Source organism: Nothobranchius furzeri, chromosome 4, assembly GCF_043380555.1.
Source record: "Nothobranchius furzeri strain GRZ-AD chromosome 4, NfurGRZ-RIMD1, whole genome shotgun sequence".
NCBI classification, from domain to species: Eukaryota; Metazoa; Chordata; class Actinopteri; order Cyprinodontiformes; family Nothobranchiidae; genus Nothobranchius; species Nothobranchius furzeri.
The window spans coordinates 64,798,839-64,823,032 of record NC_091744.1 but is presented as its reverse complement, the minus strand read 5'-3'; the positions used below and the strand labels follow the sequence as shown (position 1 = coordinate 64,823,032).

At 40.1% G+C, this 24,194-nt stretch overlaps 2 protein-coding genes across 4 annotated transcripts in view; one reads left to right on the top strand and one right to left on the bottom strand.

Moving 5' to 3' along the window:
- pkp3a (plakophilin 3a) overlaps positions 1 to 18,146 on the top strand; it is a 24,805-nt gene extending 6,659 nt beyond the window's left edge. For both annotated transcript variants that reach the window (XM_015964272.3, XM_054732990.2), the window contains 12 exons: positions 1,378 to 1,472; positions 1,875 to 2,590; positions 3,007 to 3,130; positions 4,986 to 5,193; positions 6,400 to 6,586; positions 8,042 to 8,159; positions 8,241 to 8,405; positions 8,483 to 8,659; positions 8,735 to 8,885; positions 9,263 to 9,461; positions 9,566 to 9,653; positions 16,902 to 18,146. In XM_015964272.3, the coding sequence (XP_015819758.1) occupies positions 1,378 to 1,472; positions 1,875 to 2,590; positions 3,007 to 3,130; positions 4,986 to 5,193; positions 6,400 to 6,586; positions 8,042 to 8,159; positions 8,241 to 8,405; positions 8,483 to 8,659; positions 8,735 to 8,885; positions 9,263 to 9,461; positions 9,566 to 9,653; positions 16,902 to 16,943 (2,270 nt within the window). In that variant the 3' untranslated portion in view covers positions 16,944 to 18,146. The remainder of the gene's footprint in view (positions 1 to 1,377; positions 1,473 to 1,874; positions 2,591 to 3,006; positions 3,131 to 4,985; positions 5,194 to 6,399; positions 6,587 to 8,041; positions 8,160 to 8,240; positions 8,406 to 8,482; positions 8,660 to 8,734; positions 8,886 to 9,262; positions 9,462 to 9,565; positions 9,654 to 16,901) is intronic.
- sigirr (single immunoglobulin and toll-interleukin 1 receptor (TIR) domain) lies at positions 17,887 to 24,194 on the bottom strand. Of its 2 annotated transcripts, none has more exons than XM_015964274.2 (10): positions 24,061 to 24,194; positions 22,804 to 23,082; positions 22,419 to 22,626; positions 22,187 to 22,314; positions 21,362 to 21,502; positions 21,128 to 21,271; positions 20,890 to 20,992; positions 20,580 to 20,730; positions 19,369 to 19,546; positions 17,887 to 18,825 (listed from the first exon to the last, which is right to left on the bottom strand). In XM_015964274.2, the coding sequence occupies exons 1-10, from the start codon at positions 24,104 to 24,106 to the stop codon at positions 18,671 to 18,673; spliced, it is 1,533 nt and encodes a 510-aa protein (XP_015819760.1). In that variant the 5' UTR covers positions 24,107 to 24,194; the 3' UTR covers positions 17,887 to 18,670. The 2 variants fall into 2 exon arrangements, with proteins under 2 accessions (XP_015819760.1, XP_015819759.1); XM_015964273.3 differs by having other exon boundaries at positions 23,953 to 24,167.

Below are 24,194 nucleotides of genomic sequence, written 5' to 3'. Positions count from 1 at the left end.
GTGCAGTGTCGCAATAAACTAATCCTTCAAGCAAGATGTTAGCTGTTGTTAAAGATCGATAAAGCTGCTGGTTTCAAACATGCTGTTGTTTAAGTTTAAACTATTCTGCATTAAAAGGCTTGTTTTCTTCAGGATTTATCTCACGGCCAATGACAGATCTGATCAAATTAGCTTTTAGTTGTTGTGTAACATATTTTTATTAAACTTATTGCAAACATTTAATGTCCCTTTCAGAATGAATCAGACGTTAAACAAAGTGTAGTACTCACTCCATATTTTTAAGCTTGTATTTGGGAATAGCATCGGACCCAACTGTGTTCTAGTTGCAGGTGTGAATCCCAGTAGGGTTTGCTCATAGGCCAGGCTATTGAGGTCAAGGCTGCAGGAGCATATCAGTACTTTGGACATTGATCTGCTTTATTCCTCTTTCTTGGAACATGGAAATTCAAACTTCCAAGTACAAACTAACACCTTTTTTAGAGGTGATATCTGAAGTGGGTTCTTGAACAATCAAAACTTTAGCTCGGTTTGGAGAAACTCGGTGCTAAATGTTTTCTACTGCCTTAAAATTGCTTTAATATTTTTAATGATCTCAAAACGGTTCATGTAAATGTTGTTTCATACATTTTTTACACCTCCACAAATTAGATTTTGCATCGTTGTTAGAAATGAAAACATTTGAGCACAAACGAAGCTTCTTACTCTGATCAGTTTTTAGTTGTTCTGCAGGAAAAATCACACAAAATGAGACATTTAGGCAAACATAACATTTATAAAATAACATGTTCATAAACTGTCACGAGATCCTTTTAGATCTGACTACCGTGCTTCAGTTGGCTGTGCTTTAGCCATGTTGTAAAGAGGGAAAGATGCCTGATCCTCTGTTGCATAATCAAAATTACTTCAATATTTTTTGCACTCACAAAAGTAGACTTTAAATAACAGGTTTAGCCACACACAATGCTTAATTGGCCTTCTTGTAAAACTGAGTCGATGCTCCCATACCCTGGTCCAGAGCCGAGTTAAGTCACTGACTCGGTTAGACGACTGTTTTTGTGTGTCTTTGAAGTGACTGGTAACCAGAGACCTCGACCCTGTTGAGAGGTCCGGTCCTGTCGGTACAGACTCTGTGCGTTCAGGCTCTAATGCAACGGGACACCGGCTATTCAAACTGTAAAGGCTTTCATGCTGCTGCCATGAGATCTTTTCAGAGTGACATTTAGCAGATTACAGTTATTTTAGTTTATTTAAGCTGAAATCTGTTTTTATCAGTTGTTACAAATCAAGGTGAATTATTTTGATGTGTTTTATAATTTAACCAAGAATAAATGTGATGTTAAAAGAATGTATATTATAATAAATTAAGTTTTTTTTCAGACTACGGCGGGTCATCCACAACCAAATACAACACCTACAACCCAAATTTCAGCTCTAAATCTTCCTATATGTACACCTCCAGTTCCAAAGCGATGGTAAGTAAATCAGTATTTTCTCATTTTTTTATGTTTTAAGAATGATGTAGCTGAAAAGAAATCAGTGTGTTATTTAGGTGCGTGTTCCAGAAGAGTGAAAAACAAGAGTGTAACCTGGACAAAACAGGACTTGTGTGACATTTCACAGTAGGCTGTGAGTTTTAAAGTCTTCCCTCTAGATTCCAGCATTTTAGTGTCACGGATGTTTGAGTGCTGAGTGTGAAAGAAACCAGACGCTGTGGTGAAAATCCCTGCTAGTGTCTAATGATTGAGGAAAAGGAAGTAAAGTGTGTTGCATCCAATTTTACCAAATGAAATGACTCACCGTCCACACGGTAGTTTATAGTGAATGATGGGGCATGCACATCAAATCATAACACTCATTCCTGTCTTCATTCTCAGGGCCCACGTGCAACGGTCAAGAGAGATTTCAGCAGCCGCTCCGCTGCTCCAGACATCTCCCAGTTTCAGCGGATGAGCATGGGGGTAGGAGGAGGAGGAGGAGGAGGATATTACCAAGAAGGAATACAAATGGGCGGCTATCAAGGGGTTGTGAGACAGCCAAGCAGAATGGACCACGATGCCATATCCATGCATTCAGTTAAAAACTTGTCCTCTGTAAATCCTTGGATGATGGATGGCAGCGATGCTGGCAGCCTGATCTCCGAGCGGGACGCCACTTACGCCCGACATACTCAGAGCGCAGCAAATGGCTTCAGCAGCCAAATGAGTCAAGTTAGGCAAGGAGGGGGCGCCATCAGCCAACAGTCCATACGCACAACTCTACCCCGTGGTGCTGGAATGATGGGTGGGGGGGCTGAAAATTTTCAACAGCAGCTATCCTTCAAAGGCCCAGCCCACCGCACCATCAGCAGGATCACAAACAGAAACCGGACGAGCGTGGGCTCCATGTCCGGGAATCTGATGACCTCAAGTGCTAGCAACATGGGCGGAGGAGACCGAGTGGATCGAGGGTTTATGTCTGGTTCCCAGAGCAACCTCGCAATGCAGCGTCAAGGGAATCTGTCCCGCAGCATGTCAATCAGAAGCATGCAGAGTGTTGGTAGGGGTGCAGACATTTTCGGGGATTTTGACCCGGATGAGGAGATGCTTCAGGGGTAAGGAGTTAAAAACATTCAGTCAAATCCAAGTTTGATCGGCTCTTTCTATTCGTTGTTGCTTTTTATGAAATATGGACAATTTCGACTATCACAAGTCATTATCTTGTTCAAACTGTCAAATGCTGAGCTGTAGTCCTAATGATTCAGTCTGATGAGTAATTAAGTGATAAAACACTGATGGTGTTGCAACGTTTCTGCATGAAAATAAGGGGAGTGTTTCTTAACAGCTGCACTGGGAGGTGGCTGTAAAGTGGAAGGACTGGTTTAAGGTGTGGCAGTTCAGTTTCAGGCTTTGCATTTCACACATCCCATAATGAGTGGTTAGAGGAGAGGATGTGCAGAAAAAAAGAGTTTATCACTGACTTTTGGAACAAATTATTCTGTTTAAATGTATTTATTTGCTTACTTTGCAGCTTCAGTGGCATTGACATTTTTAAAGCCGTGGAGTACCTCTCCGACCCTGATCCCAGTTTTCAGTCCCTGGGTGCAGCATTCATTCAACATGAGTGTTACAATACCAAAGAGTCAAAAGATGAGGTACTGATTCAACTTGTGGCTTGAATTCCTTTCTGGCTCTTTCCTCTTTGCATTCTTTTACAGATGCAGCCATGAATATGTGTTTTCTTCAATGGTTGACAGCCATTGATTGATGTCTCCTCATTTGTGGTAACACCAAAGAAACCATAAACTATATATCTCCAGCATCCCTTTCATTCACTGTGTTCTATCAGAATCAGACCTTTGTTATATAACTATAAGAAGTTATTCTCCCTGCTTTTCAAATGATTTGCTTGTTGACAGCAACTGTTGCCAAATAAAGAGGCTCAGACTTACAAGAACTTTAGCACATTTTCAGGTTGAATCACTCTGAAATAGTTTATGACACAAGGACTTGTGTATTGCGACATTGCCCCACATTTATGCTAATGTTGTGCAGACTTTGTCGCAGTGTAGTCATGAATTTGAATTTTGCTGCGCCCAAAACTTCAGATTCTCTTTTTTTTTTATAGTTACATCTTAATTTCCTTGGTCATTAACCACATTCGTTGGTCCAAGGAATCCAGATATAACTGTGGCAATATTTCCAGAAACTTTTACTGCAACACATGACTCAGGCCCTGTGACTAAAACTAGGAAATGGATAATCTTCCTAGATGCCCAGATACCAACTTAAACTATCTGAAACAAGTCTTGTCAGTTAGGAATCAGATTTGGAAAGTTTTGACCTAAATGCTAGTACTTTATAATAAATAAAACAAATATAAAAACTAGGGCTGTCAATCGATTACATTTTTAATCGCAATTAATCACATGTTCAATGGTTAATCTGTGATTAATCACAGATGGTAAGTGTTCCTATTAATCAAGTTTTCATTACTTTATGAGCAGACAATCATACTTCCTTAATGCAAATTATGTTTATTATTGCAACAATGACAAATATCCAGAGTGCTCTATATGCTACAAAATTATGCAAGTAGTCCATCTATATTCAGCAAATACTCCCAACAAAATGTAGCTTAGTCTAACCTACCACAGGGCTCCTCAGACCTTTGTCTACTGCTGTACTAATCAGCCTGCATCAGAATTTAATCTCCGCGCTAACTTTTGTGTTGTCAACTCTGCTGTCAGGAACAGATTTAGTGTGAGAAAATGTCCATGGAAAAGATTGCCCATTGTAGTTGGTCATTGCAGAACTTGACTCTTGGTACATACAGTATCTCTATAAATGAACATTTGTATGTTTTGCACACATTTTTTTCTTGTACATTGTTTTCTAATTCAGTGATTGCCAAACTTTTCAGCTTCAGATCGGCAAAATAAGAATTGTCAAGACACGCAATCCCAGAAGTCTCTTGATTTGACAGTACAATCATAAAAAGCTAAATAATTCAAGGCATAAAGAAAACTGCCGTTTCACTTACTTCCATGTATGACTGATTATTTGAGTTTTTGTACAAATTATACCAGAAATATAGCTTCAGGAATTGTTTTCAACTTTATTTTGATATCTGGAAATCATCTGAAGATCCCATGTGTAGTTCTTGGTGACACACAAAGGAGTCCCGACCCCAACTTTGGGAACCAGTGCTCTAATTAATGTTACTCTGTGTTTAGTCTGTGCTGCCATGAGTGAATGTCTTCACTGTGGGATCAATAAAATTATGAAATCAATCTCAACCCATAGTGACCCATAGCCCTGCTTGGACCCAGAGATGGACTGTGTGCTCAGCACCAGCGAGCAACAGACTTTCAAAACAATAATTTAGCACATGCTAAAAAAATTAAGTGATAAATTTGCTAATGTACAACTAACACGTTGACTTTTACTGTCTTTATAGAAACACTAAATCATTAATGACACAAATTCTTTGTTTGGTTTCATTTTAAGGTTCGTGAGCATGGCGGCATCCCTGAGCTGGTGAAGTTGTTCAGCAGTGACAATCAAGAAGTGAGACGTTTTGCCACCGGCGCTGCCCGCAACCTCATTTATGAGAATGCTGAGAACAAGGCACATCTAATCGGCAACGGTGGAATCGCAGAGCTGGTCAAAGCGCTCAAAATCAAAGATGATAATGAACTTGCAAAGAACATCACAGGTAAAGAAATCCCACTTTATGGTTAAAACTGCAAAACGTATTTAGGGAAGCCTCTGATGATGCTGGGGCAGAAATCAGAATGGACTGTTTATTGTATTAGCACCAAATAAGGAAAAATGACACAAAAAAAGCACAACGAATCTCCATTTAACGCCCACATTTAATTGGAAATATCTGTAAACTAGTTTTCTAAATGAAATGTGATCTTCCCAGTGTTGTTGAAAAGAGCAGAATGCTGAAGAGAGGGTGGTGTGCCTGAGTGCACGGTGAGTAGGACGGGAGAAGGTGGAGCTGCTACCAGTGTTTGTGGGGCAACGGTGGCAGGGGAGTTAAGTGCCCTCACCATAACCAGAGGGTTGCAAGTTTGAGCCCCACTTAGCCTTTCTCAGTTGTTGTGTCCTTGGGCAAGACACTTTACCCTCCTAGCCTGCTGGTGGCGGTTGTTGGGAACAGTGGTGCCTGTGTACGGCAGCTTTACTTCTGTCAGTGAGCCCCAGAGCAGCAGTAGCTGCAATGCATCACCTGCATGTGAATGTGTGTGTGTGGGTGGATGACTGTGTTGTAAAGCACCTTGGGGGGTTGTAGAACACTCGAAAGGCTGTCTAAACCTTTAAAACTAGTCCATAACTGCTCCTTTTAAAAATCAGAGACATTTTTACTTTTCCCACTATGATTTTGGTGAGACAGCAGTTATTAATGAAGTTTTTTTTAATATCTTTATATCATGCATCCATATATGTTTTATGTGGCTATAGTGACTCTACAGTTAGTAAAAGGTCTTTTTTGTTCATAGTTTATCCCCATTCTTATACACAACCTCCCCAAATAAAACTGTTATCTGTGCTGCTGTACAGTCGTCTGGAGGAAAAGGATACTTTGGATTTCAATGACGTCAGAATCAGGTGGAATGCATTATTAAATGTTTTTGCAGCAGGGGTATATATACAGACATTTGTCTCAGCAGTGGCTGCACATTGAAACCTGTGTGATTTGTACCACGCGAACGTCATGTTCTGATCTAAATAATCTTGAACAAATCTGAGCTCAGTCTTTTGTTGAGCACACTGCCTGGCTCCATGGTAAGAAATCAACGGAACGTTTTTTACAGAAAAAACAGTCCAAACCATCTCTTTATGGCTGCCTACTGTGCCAACACACTGAATGGGCACCAGGCATACATGAAGTCACGTTTTTCCTTCTGTGCAGGAATACTGTGGAATCTTTCAGCCAAAGAGGAGTTTAAGAAAAAACTGGCAGAAGAAACACTGGATGACCTTACTAATTCCATCCTCGTTCCACTGACTACCTTTGATGAAGACAAAATGGATGTTAATCCGTTTCAAGAGACTCCTTCTAATTCAGAAATATTCCTCAACAGTACAGGATGCCTCAGGTACAGCAATCCTATAAGGAGCCTAAGTCTCCTCCCTTTCCGGTCCCCAGGAGAACCAAACAACAAATACAAGTCAACAGGGTTAAAAGAGCCATTTTCGCACATGGATTGCACATATGTTGTACTTTGATTTAAATGAAAAGTAATGATGTGTGTTTCAACCACACCAGTCACATACTTTGAGATTTATCAGCTTGTAAAAGTTTGTAATTAGCAGACGTCGGCACGTCGTGTATATGACGCCACCTCTCCTCTAGCGTAGCTGCTACTTACCACATGGCCATATTTACAGTGGTTCTTTCCTCCTGAAGGAAGGATTTGAATTTTGCTGAACTTGAAGCCATTTTTCCTCGGCTCCTCTCCGTGTCTGGTTCAATGACATTATTTTGGTGATGCGCATTTGTAGTCCTATTTTCATACAAAATCTGTGTCATCAAAATGTGTCTTTAAATTCACGGACATCACACGTGAAATCCATGAACGGAGTTAGAAAATGGTGTCTTTAGCTCCATTGACTTGCATTCACTTTTTCGTTCTTCCAGGGACCCATGGTCCGGAAGTAGATGGGTGTGATTTAGGCTCCCTATGTCAAGGCTTGGAGTCCTTCCAATGTAATTTTGTGTGTGTTTTGAGCGTGCTTCATTTTTGTAAGAAATGCCAGTTTTGAAATTTACTAATTTGACCTTTAAATATTGGTAAATTATTTATTCCATTGAGTCAATGGAGTCCATCATTATGGATAGTTCTTAGTAAGGACTATCCATACTGGTGGACAAACACAGCAGAAGCTGAAAAGAATTATTAGGGTGTAAAAATGTCACTATCACAGTCAAAAGGCCGGAATATATTGATGACCAAATTAGGATGTGAATGGTTTGCTCCAACTTGGCTTCCAAGTGTATTTTTTTCCTGTTTCAGCTGCTCTGGTTTTACTAAAAAAATTGAATATCATGCAAAAGTTCATTTATTTCAGTAAATCAACTTGAAAGGTGAAACTAATATATGAGATAGACTCCTTATTTGCTATAATTTTATGAATATGGCTTATGTAAACCCCAAATTCAAAATCTCTATTAGGATTTTAAACGAAATGAATAAAACAAGAACTTTAAATGGAGAAATGCTTCAGCATCTTAAAACGTTTAATCGTACATGAGTACCAAGTATTGGGGTTGACCACTTGCTTTGACTGAAATAAATGAACTAATTTTTTCAAATTTTTTGTGTTCACCTGCATCTCTGTCACATTAGCATTTGTTGCTCCTCTCCCTCTGAAAGTGTCAAATCACCTAACACCTGACACAAATATGGCATGGCTCTGATCTTAAGTTGCTTTCATTCTGTTCCGATCTAGAGATTTCTTTGTTGATGCCCCTACACGTCACTGCTGCTGTATTTCAAAGTGACACCATGTATGGACCTGACACTCTAAACACCTTCATGCTCTGTGTGCAGGAATCTGAGCTCTGGGAAAGATTCAGTCCGTAAAAAAATGCGTGAAACCAGAAATCTGGTGGATTCTTTGGTGAGATACACGAAGTTCGCCCTTTTAAAAAACCTCATAGAAGAAAAGGTGAGAGTGGAAGTGTTTTCTTTTTCTCTGTTTAAACGCTGGCCTGCTCTCTGTATTCATCTGCCTGTGTTTGCATCTCAGGGGATGGAGAACACAATGTGCATCTTGAGGAACCTCTCCTACCAGCTGTATTCCGACCTCCCTCCATCTCTTGATGCACGCCTGAATGGAAACACCCGAGATCAGGGCAAGCAGACGCAGACGTCGACTGTCGGCTGTTTCACTCCTCGGAGCAAAAAGGCACAAGTATGTGCACATGTCCGCATTGACAAAACTGTTGTTTTTTTTTATACTGACTCCGCGTGTCGTCCATTAAATGACAGAAAAAGAGTGACACTCGACTGGTGGAAATTATAAAGGAACCGAAGGATGTGGAGTGGCTGTGCAACACTAAGATTTTGTCTTTGTACCTGGAAGTTTTGAGGGAATGTGAAATCAACTCCACAGTACGTGAGGCAACCCTGGGAGCTTTACAGAACATCACATCTGGAGATTCAAAGGTGGGCAAAAATAACAAAAAATATATATATACAATGTTTTGTATCATGCTTAACCCTTGTTACTGCACCTTGCAGTGGGCCTCTGTGCTGTCCAGCTGGTTGGTGAAGAAGGAGCAGAAATCTATGTATACCCTGCTCGATCTCACGCGAGGCGAAAGGGATTCTGAGCTGCGACCGCTTACAGGCTTGTTTAATAATCTGAGCCGCAAAGACTACGATAATTTTGGTTAGTCTTTATTTCATATTTGCACATTTTACTGAAGAGTAAAAGTACATTAATTACTTTTAGATCTTTTAAATTAGTGTTGTGTTTATAAAATACTTTAATGAGTATTGGATTTGTCACTTTGTGCTCAATTTTATGGTGAAAGGTAAACTACTCCTTTAGATCATGTAATTGTAGTTTAAAACGACATTAAATGTAGTTTAAAGGGTTTTCATTCCCGAAATAAATGAGCTTTAACAGTTTTAATTGCTGGTTTAAATGTTGAGAGGAGAAATAATGGCAAACGTGAGAACACCTTTATTTTTTTATATAAAATTAGATGATTTGGGCCATTTTTAACATTTTAATTTTTTTTTCTTTTGCATTGTTTTATTCAGACAAGGCTGCGATTAAGACTCTATTAAATAAGCTACCAGAAGATGCAACGAAACGTAAAGGGAACTCCAGTGAAGTGGCGGTTAACATCTTGGCTACTCTCAATAACGTGGTGGTTGGCAACATTGATGGTGCCAGAAACGTCCTCGCTGCTTCTGGATTAGAAAAACTGATGACACTGAAGAAGGAGCACGGCAGCAGGTCTGTAATGTCTCAGCTGACTGATACTGCACTGCTTTATTTCTCACATCACATTCAGTCTGTTAATCGTATCACGTGTTAACATGTGAGGACGTGTTTTCCAGCGCCGACGGGATCAAAATAGCCAGAGCAGCAGCCACAGTCCTCTCCAACATGTATGTTTACAAGCAACTGCGCAGCCAACTCTTGAAGGTAAGAGGCAACTAAATGAACCAAGATATGACTTGGAAAACAACAAGGATGATTTACAGTAAGTAGTTTGAAAAATGAACATAATGGAAGTTTAAAAGCCTTATTGAACATGTCCGGTGACGTCTTAGTGCATAACCCAGATGGGGAAGTCCCAGGAGGTAGGATTCCACACTAAAAGCTCCATTGGAGTTTTAAAGATGGAGTATAAAGATGAAGAAGCTTCCGCCTCTGCAGGATTGAGTATGAATGAGCTAATAAATCACGACTGGAATCAAATATGCAACATTAGCTGTTTTTTCTGAAAATGGATCTGGGATGTTTGAAGATAACAGCTGAACATTTTAGAAATATAAGTGTACTAAAACATTTTCAAAAGTGCTTTAGCGCCTTTATTATCACTCGGTGATAATAAAGGTGCTCAAGCAAATCTTCAAAGCAAGCTAGATTTTAACCTGTTTAACCCTAACGCCCCCCAATTGTGGGCCTCTACAGTTTCATGTCCCAAACATCTACAACTGTCCACATTCTCCAAACACAACTAAAACCACAATCAAACAGCCCGGATGGGAAACGAGGCCATTTTAAATTGTATTAAATTAAGATACAATGATGTTTGAACTTTATTTTAGAAGAGCATCTGGCCTTCACTGGTGTCTGGTGGGGAAAAAAACGAACACATTTAGTTGAGGACTCCTGGAATAAATAAAACAATTGACTAAATTTCCTAAATGGAATTTGAACTCACAACCTCCATCCTGTTGACACTTTCACACAGGGCAGCTCTTCTAAAATAAAGCTCAAGTATTATTTTATCTTAATGTATCAGAAACCAAAAATTGCTTTGTTTACAATCTAAACAGTTTTGATTGTATCTGTGCTCGGGGAATGCAAACAATCACTGACACTTGAGACATGAAACTCCAAAGGTCCCCAATTGGGAGGCGCCAGGGCCCAAAGAAAAAAGGTCTAGGGCCTAAAGGGTTGAACAGTCACTAAACTCTCACCCCTCCTTCTGGCTATCATCCCTAGACGACACCCCTCTGGTACCAGAACCCACATTGCCACACTAACAGAGAGAACGCCAAATCCACATGTTTTACGTCCGAACGTCCTTTTATTTCCTTTTTCTTTTTGGGACTCGTTAGTTTGTCCTAAAGTTAAAGTGGTAGCAGCTGGCTGTTTCTCCTTCTTTGATATTGAACGGAGAACCTCTCACACCAGTGGTGTTCTGCTGCAAAATGTGCAAGCACTTAATGAGTGGTGGATCCAGGAAAATGTTCCAGAGAGAACCTCTTTCATTTCCTCTTCTTTTTTATTTCCACATTATATTTATGTTAATGACCATTATTTTGAGAAATAAAATTTGTTCTGACCAGACAACTGGACTCCTGGTTTGGTAAATTCATCTCAAATTTCAAAATTATTTTAGCATTTCTTCCAGAATAAATTTTATAACACTTACTACACTCCATATTTTATATAAATAACCTTCATTTTAACTCATTCACTGCCAGCCGTTTCCTGATCGCTAACGGCCTTCACTGCCAGCGTTTCTCACCATTTTTACTGTTTTTTTAAGAGTCACAGAACGTTGCGCTCTAGCATGATGTCGATGCCAAAACAACCTAAACAAAGAGGAGACTCACCTCTTACATCAGGAAGAAGCTGTGTGTTTCGAGCGTTATCCGTTCTTTCATAATCCGTTGTTGAATTGTGATCGGCAGATGCTTTTCCGGTTCGCGCCTCACTTTTTTTACAGGAACGGCCCAAAACGATCTCCAAACACATGGATGTGTTGCTTCCTGATCACGTGATCTGTGACGTATGCGGATGAAGATCGGCTTCAGGGCTGAGATGTTTGTTCTCTCAGCGCGGGGGCTCATTCCGATGCTCAAGCAATAAAAAATGCAAATGACGACTTTAGTCGTCATTGGCAGTGAACGGTTGGATCTAAAATGACGACTTTAGTCGTCAATGGCAGTGAATGAGTTAAGGTTATTTACATAAAATTCAGCTTATTTGCATCGGTAAACACCATGCATCTGATCTAAAGATCAGATCTACACCAGCTCAGTGTGGTTTAGTTGCCTAGTGGTAAGAGTGGCTTCCCTGAGACTGGGAGATCGTGGGTTCAAATCCACAGTCGGCTCATACCACAGACTTTAAAAATGGGACCCAATGCCTCTATGCTTGACACTCAGCATTAACGGGTTGGATTGGGGGGTTGAACCACCAAATAGTTCCCGAGTGCGGCCTTGTCTGCAGTTTACCGCTCCCCCAGGGGATGGGTCAAATGCAGAGCAATAATTTCACCAGTGTGTGACGACTAATGGGACTTTTAACATTAAAGCCCAATGTAAATTAACTTTGTGAATCATAAACATGAATGTTATGTCGGATCAGTCGAGGGCTGGGTTAACAATGATCACCACTGGTGCATTTGACCTACAGGGTGCTGGTGGAAATTGGGCTATTGTTGGTCAGCGGTGTAGAGTACGAAGGTGTGTTTGTAGGCAGAGAAAAAGAGGAAATGCAAGAGTGTAAAACTGAAAATCTGGACTTAGTTTTGGAACTATGATGCAGGGAAGCAAGGTGGATGTGGTCAGAAAACCAGGTAGCAAGGTTAGAAGTTTAGGAGAAGGGTATAAGTTGTTCTACCATGGTCTAGAAACAAAGAGGAATGGAGTAGGCATCGTCTTTAAGGAGAATGTGAGCAGAAATTCTGGAGTGAGCTAGATGACTTAATGCAGCAGATCCCCAGGGTGAAGTGAGCTGCAGCAGCATGGTTTCATGCCAAGAACGACCACTACAGAAGCTTTTTTGCTTTAAGGATAGAGATGAAGTAAAAAAGAAGGTCAGAGGGAGCTGCAGTGCTTCTTTGTAGAGTTCGAAAAAGACAATGACAGGGTGCCAAGAGAGGAGCTGTGGTGCCTGAGGTCTGAGGAGCACACGAGAGCTGTGAGACATCATTGAGGTGCGCTGCAGGAGTGACAGAGGAGTTCAAGGCCAAGTAGTGCTCCCTGCAGAACCACAAAGGCGGAGCTGCACCAGAAGGTGGAGCTGCACCAGAGTCAGCCCCGCCCATTCCATCAGAGTCCGTCCAATTCCTTCCAGTTGTCAGACTTGATAGTATTCTGGAACCAAAGAGGGTGTTATAGCTAATATCATCCAAAATGCAAGATTGAGGACGGAGTTGAGAGGTTAACTGAACAGTTTTTGTAAAGGTTTAGTCTAATTAAAAATCTAACTTTTGGAACTTTTTATCATGTTATATTGTCATTTCCTCATAAGAAACATGCCAAAGCCATTTTTGGCCTCATTCACACATTTTCCTCTCATCTCAGCTTCAATTTGGTCTCCTCCCCCGAAGTGTGTCTGGTCTTGGTTCTCAAATCTGGATATTCTGTGAATTTTCTGACAAATTATTTCTAAAATGACTTCTACTGAGACACCGCCGGAAAAACCATACATCCCATCTACAAAGACACACTGGATGGCACAATTACATGTAACGCCACTTGTTTGTTATCAGCCGTAGTGGTGAAGTGGTTATGCAGTCAGATTGGCATGCAGTTTTGTGCAGGTTCGCCTCCCAGTATCGGCTCAAACTTTTCTTCTTCCTTTCTTGCTACACTTGCCAGTACTATGTTTACAACCATTTATTGGTATACCATTTAAAATATAATGACTAATGTGTTTTTTTTTTTTATTTATTTGTTTATTTAGCCAGTGTGAGTCCATTTGTGAGCAGAGTTTCAACTAAAATGCTGTTTAGGAACGACCAAATTCAAAGAACATTTAGAGACATGAACATTTTGCAGAAAATAAACATTACAACTAAAATATAAACAAATTAAATGTTTCTGCTGGCTAAATAGATTGCTGCCGACCCCACCGAGAGTCCAACCAGCATCAGCTGAGAGGAAAGCAAAACTTAAGTCAGAAGATCTTGCCACTGGACTACCAGAGCCCACACAACAAGCCTTAAATACTGTTGCAGGCCACTTTTATTGGAGCGGCTGTGGGCATATATTTGCTAAAAGAAACCTTTTCGTTTCGGGATATATTCAGGCTTTGTCATGTAGCAAGTTATATTTATCTTGTTTAATTGGAGCATAGAACATAGCATTAACAACTGTAAACTAGTAACAGCCGTAATTCATGTGGGTCAGGTTAGTTTGCGATAAGGTTAAAAAACAAAAACCGAAGAAGTCAGTGGGCTAGGCTGAGTTTGCGTGAATGGGCGGGGCTGACTCTGGTGCAGCTCCACCTTAGTAGTTCTGCAGCGAGCACCCTCTCTTCAAGGGGGAGGTGGGACTGTATCATGGATCGGCTATGCTGCCCCTTCTTGTTTGCTTCGGTGATGACTGATAGATGGTGGTAGACAGAAGTCTCCATGGACTACGATGTTTGTGGATGATATGATCTGCAGTGAGAGCAGGGTGCAGGTACAGGAAAAGCTAGAGGTGGAGATATGTACAGGAAAAGAGATGAATCAAGATTAGTCACAGCAAAAAAGAGAATGTGTGTAAATGAGGAGGACACAAAGGAAATGGTAATGTTACAGAATGTAGAAGGAAAGAAGGTAGAGGACTTACAGTACTTATGGTCTATGATCCAAAGCAAGAGAGTGTATGAAAAGAGGTGAAGAAGCGTGTGCAATCTTGTTGGAATGGGTGGAGAAGGCTGTCAATTGTATGTATACAGCACATTTTACTGTTGCTGACACACTCCAAAGTGCTGTACAAGACAGAAGCAAAGGCAACAAACTGCACTCAACAATGAAACAGTAGTGGTGAAATACAAATACATAGAACACAGCGGTACTAAAACCCACAGATATGAGAAACAATAAAAGTGGATGAGAATACAACAATAAGCTGTTCTATGAGTCGTCCTTAGATGCAATGGAAGGCTGTTGCACAGCCTAGGACCAGCCATTGAGAAAGACAAGGCATCTTTATTTGTATAGCACATTTCAAACACAAAGGCAATTCAAAGTGCTTTACAGAAGTAAGAACAGCAAACAGAATAAATCAAACAAAGAAATGCAGATTTTTATTTTAGATTCAAAAAACAGATGAAAGTCATAGTCAAAAGGGTAGCAGTTACAGTGCAGAAAATGCAGCATAAGACGCATTTATTCAAAGGCTGATGAATGCTTGAAGGTTTTTTATTTTGATTTTAAAGTTACTAGAGTTGGGGCACATTTCAGGTAATTGGGAAGCTGATTCCATCTGTGTGCAGCATAGTGACTTAAAGCAGCTTCACCCTGTTTGGTTCTGACCCGGACTTCTACAAGCTGACTGTTTCCCAAGGATCGGAGAGCCCTGCTAGGCCTATGTGTAGGAAGGAGATCCAAAATGTATTTTGGCCCCATGCCACTGAGAGATTTGTAGACTAGTAAAATCACTTTGAAGTCAATTCTGTAGTTTACTGGAAGCCAGTGTAGAGATCTAAGAACAGGAGTGATGTGCTCGGTTTTCGTTAAGACTCTAGCAGCAGCATTCTGAATAAGCTGCGTTAGTTTTACAGCTGTTTTGGGGAGACCAGTTAGAAGACCATTGCAATAGTCCAGCTTTCTGGAGATGAAAGCATGAATGAGTTTCTTTAGGCCTCTAGGTTTTGACACGAGACATCTGAGTCTTGCTAATTGATGGAGATGATAAAACGCTGATCTAGTTATAGCTTTAATATGACCAGTAAAGCTCAAGCCTGAATCAATGGTAACACCAAGATTTCTCACTGAAGTCTTTGTCTTTATTTCTTTGGGGCTAAGTTGAGAAAATGCTTCCGTTCTATCCTTATTTCCAAAGATAATAACTTCAGCCTTGTCCTTGTTTAACTGAAGGAAACTTGATTGCATCCAGTCATTAACCTGCTCTAGGCACTGACAGAGTGAGTCTAGGCGATAGAGCTAGATAGATCTGGGTGTCTTCTGCATAACAATGGTAGGCAGTGTTGTTATTGTCTATGACCTGGCCCAGTGGGAGCATTTAGAGACTGAAACTCTATCATTGTGGCACTTAAGACAATATTTGAAATTCGTAAGAGACTGCAAGCTGAACCTCTTGTTTCTGGCAGGAGTATACAGTGAGGAACATAAATATTTAAAGACTCTGTGGAAAAAAAAATAATCAGTCAGCCAAAGGTATGGGAGGTAATTATATCTGACTTTGATCCTGAATTTGCTTGGACCAGCGGTTTGCTCGTCATGTCAGAACCTATTTCTGTTTTTCCAAATTGAGGTTGTTTAAAGCTCTATCTATATTAGATAAGCTTCCTGTTCATAATTTATCCAGATAGCTAGTTTTTAGGATGGATTTCATCCACCTGTGTTCATTCTGCAGCAGGCTTGTCTGCACCAGCATTTTATTTTCTTAGAAAAATGTTTTTGAGAGTCAGAACAAGTCAGAACACTGAGATTCTCTGCAAGCTTCAGACAGGAGTGCTTCTGACTGATGTCTAGTTACAGAAATGCAAACCCACAAACACCAATGGCAACTGTCTTATACTGAAATGTAAACTATGTTTAAGGTATGCCACTGATTTTAGTTTAATTAATTACAAAGTCATTCAATTAAATGCATAAGACAAAAACAATTACTTTCTCTTAGACCTATGACGTGCAGCTTGTTCAAGATGCTGTCAGAAGAGTTTTCTGTCTTTTTAACGTCAATGGGAAGAAGTTAAATTTTGATCAGTGTGGACTGAAAAAACATGATGCATTCTTGCCAAGATGCCCCACCCTCATTCGTGTGTGTGTGTGTGTGTGTTTTATATAGAAAGACAATGATACAGTTCTTACGTCTGCCGTTTCTTTGTCAGATGGCACATGTTCAAAAGCCATATTTCTTAGATTATCCATCTATCGCTCTCACACACACGTCCATGTGACAGGGCTGAACTCTGAGATTTTGCAGCTCTCTACTGATCACCTCTCGCCACTCCCAAAGGTGTGGTGTTCAGTTTGTTACTTCATGAACAAGTCCTAGCAGAACAAAAATGCATTAATACTTGTCATGGAACATCTTTAACGTTCAACTCTGTGGCTTGCTGCGGAATCAAACGATTGACACAGTGAATAGTTGAACATGTTGGCTCAGTTAGGTGCTTGTCGTTTAGTTTGAAGGTCAGTCCTCAGTAAACCAGTTGAGCTGTTTTAACACACATAAACAGGAAATCCAGTAAATGTATGCTTTGTCCTATAAAAATAAAAAGTATTAATCTATTTTTTCTTTGTTACAGTCATACGAAAAAGATGACTTTAAAGTCGATGACCAAAACTAAAGCAAGGTTCTGGTGTTTATCTGCAAGAAAGTGTGGGGAGATCTCAAGCACAAAGGTGACCAATGGGGAAACGAGACTTTTTCATGCTTGTGCAACACAACGGACATTGGTGCAGAGCTTTGCACTCTTATACCAACATGTGCATCTATATCATGTACTCTAAATACTGTTTGTACAGCGTCATGTCAGGGATTTAATAGTCCGAAAACCATACATTCAAATAAACCATTTAAAGAGCAAGTCAACCCCTACCAGAGTCTAACTCCACTCCCACTTCATGTTTGAAAAATGCAACAAATGCTGTTGCCTGGCAGACCGAGAGGGCGGATCTGCTAACAAATACGCACACAGGCTCACGACAGCATTGTGACATCATAATGTACCAGTTTACATCATAGCATACCTCTTAGCCAATAGCGGTGGCAGATTTAAATGAAAATACAGTGCAGTTTTTGCCTGACAACGGCGCAACACTGCCAGTTTTAGGCAGAATATTTAAATTTTAACTAAGATGCACTGAAGTGCCAAATTATTGACGACACGTGTCTGCAGCACGATTAAACACTCGTTTATTTAGTTTATCAGCAAAAACAAGTTTATTTGGGGGTGACTTGCTCTTTAAAAAAGTCTACTTTATAGGCACACGTACCTTCTTGCTGGTGTACATGTTTAAATGCCTGAATACAAAAACATAAAAATCCTTGTAAATATAGTTTTGCTTTTACAGTTTTGTATTTGTGAACTTTTTAAATAGTCAAAAAATTTTTATGTTTAATGTAAACTAAAGATTAATAGTAGTGTGGCTGTAAATACATTTTCTTTAAGGGGATAAGTACTTTCTGTTTGACTTTGCCAATTTCTTGCATGCTTCATAAAGCATAAAACCTTTTATATTAAGTGTAATCAGCTGGTGAAAGTGTATCAGAAATAAAAATGGAAAGTGTTTTGTTTTAAGCAGATTTATTTCTTAGGCCTATAAATGACTATGTTTGAGCACCTTTCATGATTATCTCAGTACAGACATTATTTGCATTGTGTAAAAACACATATTTCAAAAATGACACGTTAAATGTTGGAATTGTTTGCTATTGCTCAGTTGCTTTAATTGTGATCATGTTGGGGTTTTTAACAGTTGCTTTTCATGTTTCATCCACATAAATTTGTCACCCAATTTAAAAGCTAATAAAGGACACCCGCAAAGTTTTTTTTTTTTTTTTTTTGTCTTGTGTGTGTCTGGAACAAATGTGGACCAACGCCCTGTTTGCATATTTACGTCTCAGACAGGAACAAATACATTTTCCTACTGCTCCCTTACTTAGGCTCTGATTTCATTTCTTCTCAAAACAGATTTTTCATCATTACTCTTTGATGTAAATAAGGTGACAAATCAACCCAAAATGAACATATTCACCAAGTTGTTTTTCAACATGGTACTACAGTGCAAAACTCATTAGCATTAACCCTCTCAGGCTCAAAATAAGTTTTGATAAAAGGACGAACAACTAAGTTGTTCACGGGTACTTCTGAGTTAAAAAATGCTCATGAAATACGTATGAGGAGTAGCCAGGTAGGTAGGTTTTAATGTTGCAAATCTGCAACGCCTGCCTCCAGAGGGTTAAAAAGGTATTGGTTTGTGAAAACAAGAAAACAGAATTGGCACATAGATTTCAGTAACACACAAAAACATGACAAAATGTAAGTGTGATAGTTTCAGAGATGAGTAGAAATCACACATCCTCTTTAGTGACCAAGCAGTAGAAATCACAGCGAGCGGCATAGCTTCGTGATCCTAGATCCGACACATCAATGTCAGGATTTGGTTCAGCAGCTGGGAGGATCGGAGCTTTAGCGCTCAGAGACCTGTACACAGGGAGCCGAAGCCCTGCAGCAGAGACAGGAAAAAAAAGTTTTAAAAGACAGTGACTCATTTTAGTGTTTTATTGTGTTTTTGTTTTAATGTGTTCTTAGTATTCCTCATGTTTAACTGCTTTTTATTGCTTGTGATTTTTATCTTGAGATGTGCTATAGAAAAGATCTTTTCTTCTTCTTCTTCTTGATTGGTATTCTTATCTTCTGTTTTAGTTCCTTGGATTGGTCGTGTTTTGTTTTAGCCTGTGCAGCACTTTGAGCAGCTCCCATGCTGCGTTTTAAACGTGCTATATAAATAAACTATGGTACGGTATGGTAAGTCAAAACCAATTTGTACCAAAGAAATATGCCATACATTTCTTAAAATGCATCTTTAATACATCTTTTAAAATGTGCGTGTGCACGTGCAATGTAAATTGATCACAAACCAGTATTTACTGGTACATTTACATGAGCATTTCACTGAATGTGATTTGTATGAAAACACATCTGGTAAATAGAATAAAACAACCCATCAGTAAACCATAACTGCTTATTCAGAAACTGCTGCTCTTACCTAGATCTCCAGCTGGATCAATGTCTGAGCGGCAGTCCAGGTAGTCCGGGTCAAGGGTCAGCATGGGGTCTTTGTCATCCTGCAGCACAGTCTGAGGGTCTCCTGCAGACTCATTACGGAGGACCACTCTGCGAGGCATGGCTAAGGCTAATTCCTTCCAGAAGACTGACGAAGGAGTCTAAACACCAAATCCATCCTGCTGTTAGTCAGTTTTATGAAGTCCAGAGCCTTTACATAGATCACTTAAGTTAAATAAAATATACTTTCCCAAAAAATGCATTACATAAATATTTAAAATGAGTAGAACGACCAGTTTTTAAGTTTAACATCCCATAAAAACAAGGCAATGATAATAAATCTGTTCCACTGAATCAAGTTTCAAGCATGTGTTTATTTTTTTTTATTACACTGTGTGTATAATTAGATGTAGACTATAATTAAAGTGACTGACAACTATAGCCCCCTAACCCAGCCACACCAAAGGAATCACATGGAGCTGGTTGTCTTTCTCCTGACAGGTTTGGACCGTTTTCACTGGAGGTCTTCTCATTGGTTTAAAACAGGAAGTTCTCAGTTTCACAAATAGGCCGTCACTCATTTTAGGTACCAATCAGAAGCAGGCAGCATTTGAATCTAAACTTTAGGACTGTTGTATATGAAACAAAAAAGCATTCCACCCTTCAAACTCCTGATTCACACTAAACTCAGTAATGGACAAATGTGAATCTGACCCTTCACGAACTGAACAAATACAAGTAATTTAAGTATTTAAAGTAAAAACTAAGAAAGGTAAAAACACTCCAAGCTTGTTTTTGAGTTAGAATTGCTTTAACCCTCCCACTGCCCTAATGGGTGACCCCGCGAGGAAAGTTGACCATTGCGCAGGATTGATGGTTTATCCCTTGAGGTCCACATGGCAGGGGTGAGGTAATGCTCGCTCCTCATCCCTGCCACGTGGACCTCACGGGATAAACCATCAATCCTGCATGCTCAATGGTCAACTTTCCTCACAGGGTCACCCATAAAGACAGTGGGAGGGTTAAGCAAACTGGTCTTTGTAAGGTTTAGATCTGGTCAACCAAATACCTCTAATGATGGGGTTCTATTAAGGGTTAGATTATTGTAATCACTTGTTTTGGTTATGTTCCAGAATAATGTGCACCCATTTAAAAAGATAAAACAAAATGGAACCACTTCATTTTGAATCTTACCACAGAATTCTGCCTCCAAGTGAGTATGGTGAGGCGGTGCTGGTGCTCAGCGAGCTGCTCCCTGACCTCTTGATTCATGCATCTGGGCTGGCCCTCCAACATGATCAGTATAGGCTGCTGGCACAACTCCAGCAAGTGCAGGAGACCCTGTCTGAAATGAAGCAACAACACAGTGAGAAGCTGCAGTTAACGATTCACATGCAACACTGACCTCAAGTGGTGTGCTTGTATAATGCAGCTACATTTATGTAACTCTTTATATTTCTTCGCTGAAACCATTAATGCATAAATAAACCTGCGTAAGTCCGACCTGAAATTCATAGTGCACCAATCCTGCTGGAGATATGCATGTGAGAGCAGCACTATGAGACGGCGGGAGCGACTCATGTTCACTAGGAGCTCCGCAGACGGCTCTAGACACAAATACAAAGCAAGCATATTTACTTATCAGGGATTGGTTAAAAAATAAAATTTTAATTTGGTAACAACAATAATGAGTTATGAAAACTGTGATTATGTAAATGCACGCTCATTTTGCGGGACATTACCTGATCCAGGTAGGATCTCGTTCTCATTGAGGTGCACTTTATACCCACTTTTATTTTCCAAATGTGGTTTGAGAATAAAGTTGATAAACTTCCTGTCATAGTCATTGTTAACATAGGAGATGTAGGCATCATATAATTTCCCATCTGGACATGGAGACACACAAACACACCACTTGGGTTAAAACTACATTAAACGAGACAGCATCAACTTCAGTTTGCTTTAACAAGACTCACCATTGAGTTCGAAGTCTCCATAAGAGTTCTTGTACCAGAGTTTAAAGTTCAGGTGACATCTGGTGTACACAAGTGCTGCTACACCCAACAGGAGGAGGAGGGTGATGGCTGCACTGACAGCAGCTGTGTGGCTGGGACTGCCTAGCCACAATAATCAGAAATAAATGTTTTATTACAAACACATGTGCGATGCTTACACACGTGCACCAGCAAGGGTGAAATTAGAAGGGACGAATTTTGTTTTGGACGTCTAGACTGGCTAATTAATGTGAAAAGTACATATTAAAACTTGAACCAATGGCAAATGGCCTGTATTTGATATAGCGCCTTCTAGAGTCCTGGAAGGTGCTTTACAACACAATCAGTCACTCACACACACATTCACACGCTGATGGGGATGAGCTACAATGTGGGGCACACTGACAGAGACCAGGCTGCCGAGCACAGGTGTCACCGGTCCCTCTGACCACCACCAGCAGGCAAGGGGGGTTAAATGTCTTGCCCAAGGACACAATGACAGCAACAAACTGAGCGGGGCTCGAACCTGCAACCTTCAGATTACGGGGCAAGCACCTAACTCCTGTGCCACCATCGCCTCTTGCAATCATTGCTAAGCACCAACTTTTGCTGGTGATAAAAGATTTTTAATGTGAAAGTTTTACTTCCAGATCATGAGATTCAAGTCAAATGTATTCCAGTAAGAAGGGCACACCTTAACCACACAATGACACATTGTGAAGTACAGATGTAAAAATAAAGCTTAGATCTAATAGTCTGCATTTTTTTACAGGAGACAAATCGATCATGTGTCCTAACTTGTCTTACTTGAATTCTGGATGCTGAAGTATGAAGACAAGTTCCTGGATGTACAGCTATAGAGTCCAAAATCTTCAGGTTCTATGAAGGTGATCTCAAGCAGACTGCTAACAATCAGCTGCCCATTAGCAGGGGACCTAATGACAAAGACAAGAAAACTTTATTATATCACCTCCCAAAAGCTCTAACGATGATGCAAGTGCACTAAAAGGAAACCGATATCTCAAAAGTGTCCAGTGACCATGATGACGTGTTGTGGAAGAGGCCCGTGTGGTTGGTGAGAGACTGGCCAGCTTTGCTCCACAGCAGGGTGGTTTCGCATCGATCCTCTGATGGATCCCAGAGAAGTAGAGCCGTGCAGTTCAATACCACGCTGGATCCAGTCTTCCTCCAGAGTTTAGTTGGACCACCATTTGTTTTAAACACTGGAGCTTGGGAGCACCGAGAGTCTAAAGGCATGAAACCGTTAACTGTGAGAGTTGCAAACAATGAGAAGCTGGAAACCTCTCAAACTCGTTCATTTAATGTCATGATGTCCTTTAAATTTGAAGAAGACACCAAAAGCATGTATGAAAGACAGTTCTGAGATTAGTTCAGTTCTAAAAAAACATGGAGGTAATTCTCACCCTTCACTTTGAGGCGCACTGTGAACAGTGCTGTGCCATTTCCTTCTTGCATGCACGTGTAATTTCCTTCGTCCTTTATGCTTACACTGGTAAACTCCAGAAAATTCTTCCCCACCTGTTTCTGCAGCTGCTGACAGTCCTTCAACCAGGTCAGCTGGATTTCAGGGACACTTTGGGACAGAGCAGGCTGCAGAGGACACTTTAGTATATATGAAGGTTCTTGCTGCCCTGCATAGAGCACGTGCTCTTTAAATCGGCCCTCGTCCACACAACTCTGGCCTGTAAATAAAAACAACACAAGATATTAGATTAGGAACTTAAGAAGGAACCTTTTCAGAGTCTTCTCTCCCAGTTATGTTTACTCAGTACCTGACAGTTTACAATCTTACAAATAAGTTTATGTAAAATTTGCAAGTAAAACCCAGCAACTGAATAAACATTGAAAGGTATTTGGCCATTATGTAATCATGCATTATTTTCGCGTCTAAACAAAATGATCAAGTATTTCCACGGTGTGTCTGAATTTAATTGATCAATTGATGGAGATTTTGAGGAATTAAAATAGTAGTCAGCTTTAGTAAAGTGTATGGAAACGTGATTGTGTTGAAAAACAAACAAAACCATGTAAAGGACTTTAAAAGAACTGGTAACAGAAGCTCAAACTTTCACAAGTAAATATCTCCTGGGTTTTAGCCAATACAAGTCGTCCAGGAAATATACATGTTTTCAATATTTTAATAACATTTTTATGGGGTTTAGATTGCCATGTAATGCCTAAACTCATTAATAGGTATACGTTCATGAAAAAATAAAAGAATCTTAATATAAAATATTTTGAAATGTTAGATTTGCGTTGGACCTGAATGTGGTTCAAGAACTACTGTTCAAACAGAAGTATCCAGGTCCGAAGTCCAGTTCTATGTGTACTTCTTGTTGCCAGGTAACAGCACGTGACTCCAGGACACCGCACACCTTGACCGCGCGTGCGCTGCCTTGATACAACCAGCATCGTGATGTTCTTTCCGTCAGTTTTACTTTGTAATAACAATCATTCATAACATATCAACAGAAAACATATCTGGTTCTCGGCGGACTAAGTTTTCAAACGAATACATAAAGTTTAATTGAAGTTAAAAGTATAATTCGTACCGAAAACAAGGAATCCCGAGCACAACAATATTAAAGCAGCCACAACTTTAGCCATTGGCCACCCGTCTCCTTTTCCTTCTGTCAAGTAGAAAAATATCCGTCAATGACCTTTTGTTTGGTGTAGGTTTAGTCCTGAGCTGGCTACGCAGACCATTGTTCCAGCAGCACCTGGAACAACCTGAACTCTGTCGATGATTGGCTCTAGTGGTCACGTGATACACTCACTGGTTTTTTTTTTTTTT

Coding starts and splice junctions, on each gene's coding strand:
- sigirr (XM_015964273.3), bottom strand. CDS start 24,007: ATGGCTAAAGTTGTGGCTGCTTTAATATTGTTGTGCTCGGGATTCCTT. Junction 22,627..22,803: donor AGTGCGCCTCAAAGTGAAGG/GTGAGAATTACC, acceptor TCATGCCTTTAG/ACTCTCGGTGCTCCCAAGCT. Junction 19,547..20,579: donor CTTGGAGGCAGAATTCTGTG/GTAAGATTCAAA, acceptor TTTGGTGTTTAG/ACTCCTTCGTCAGTCTTCTG.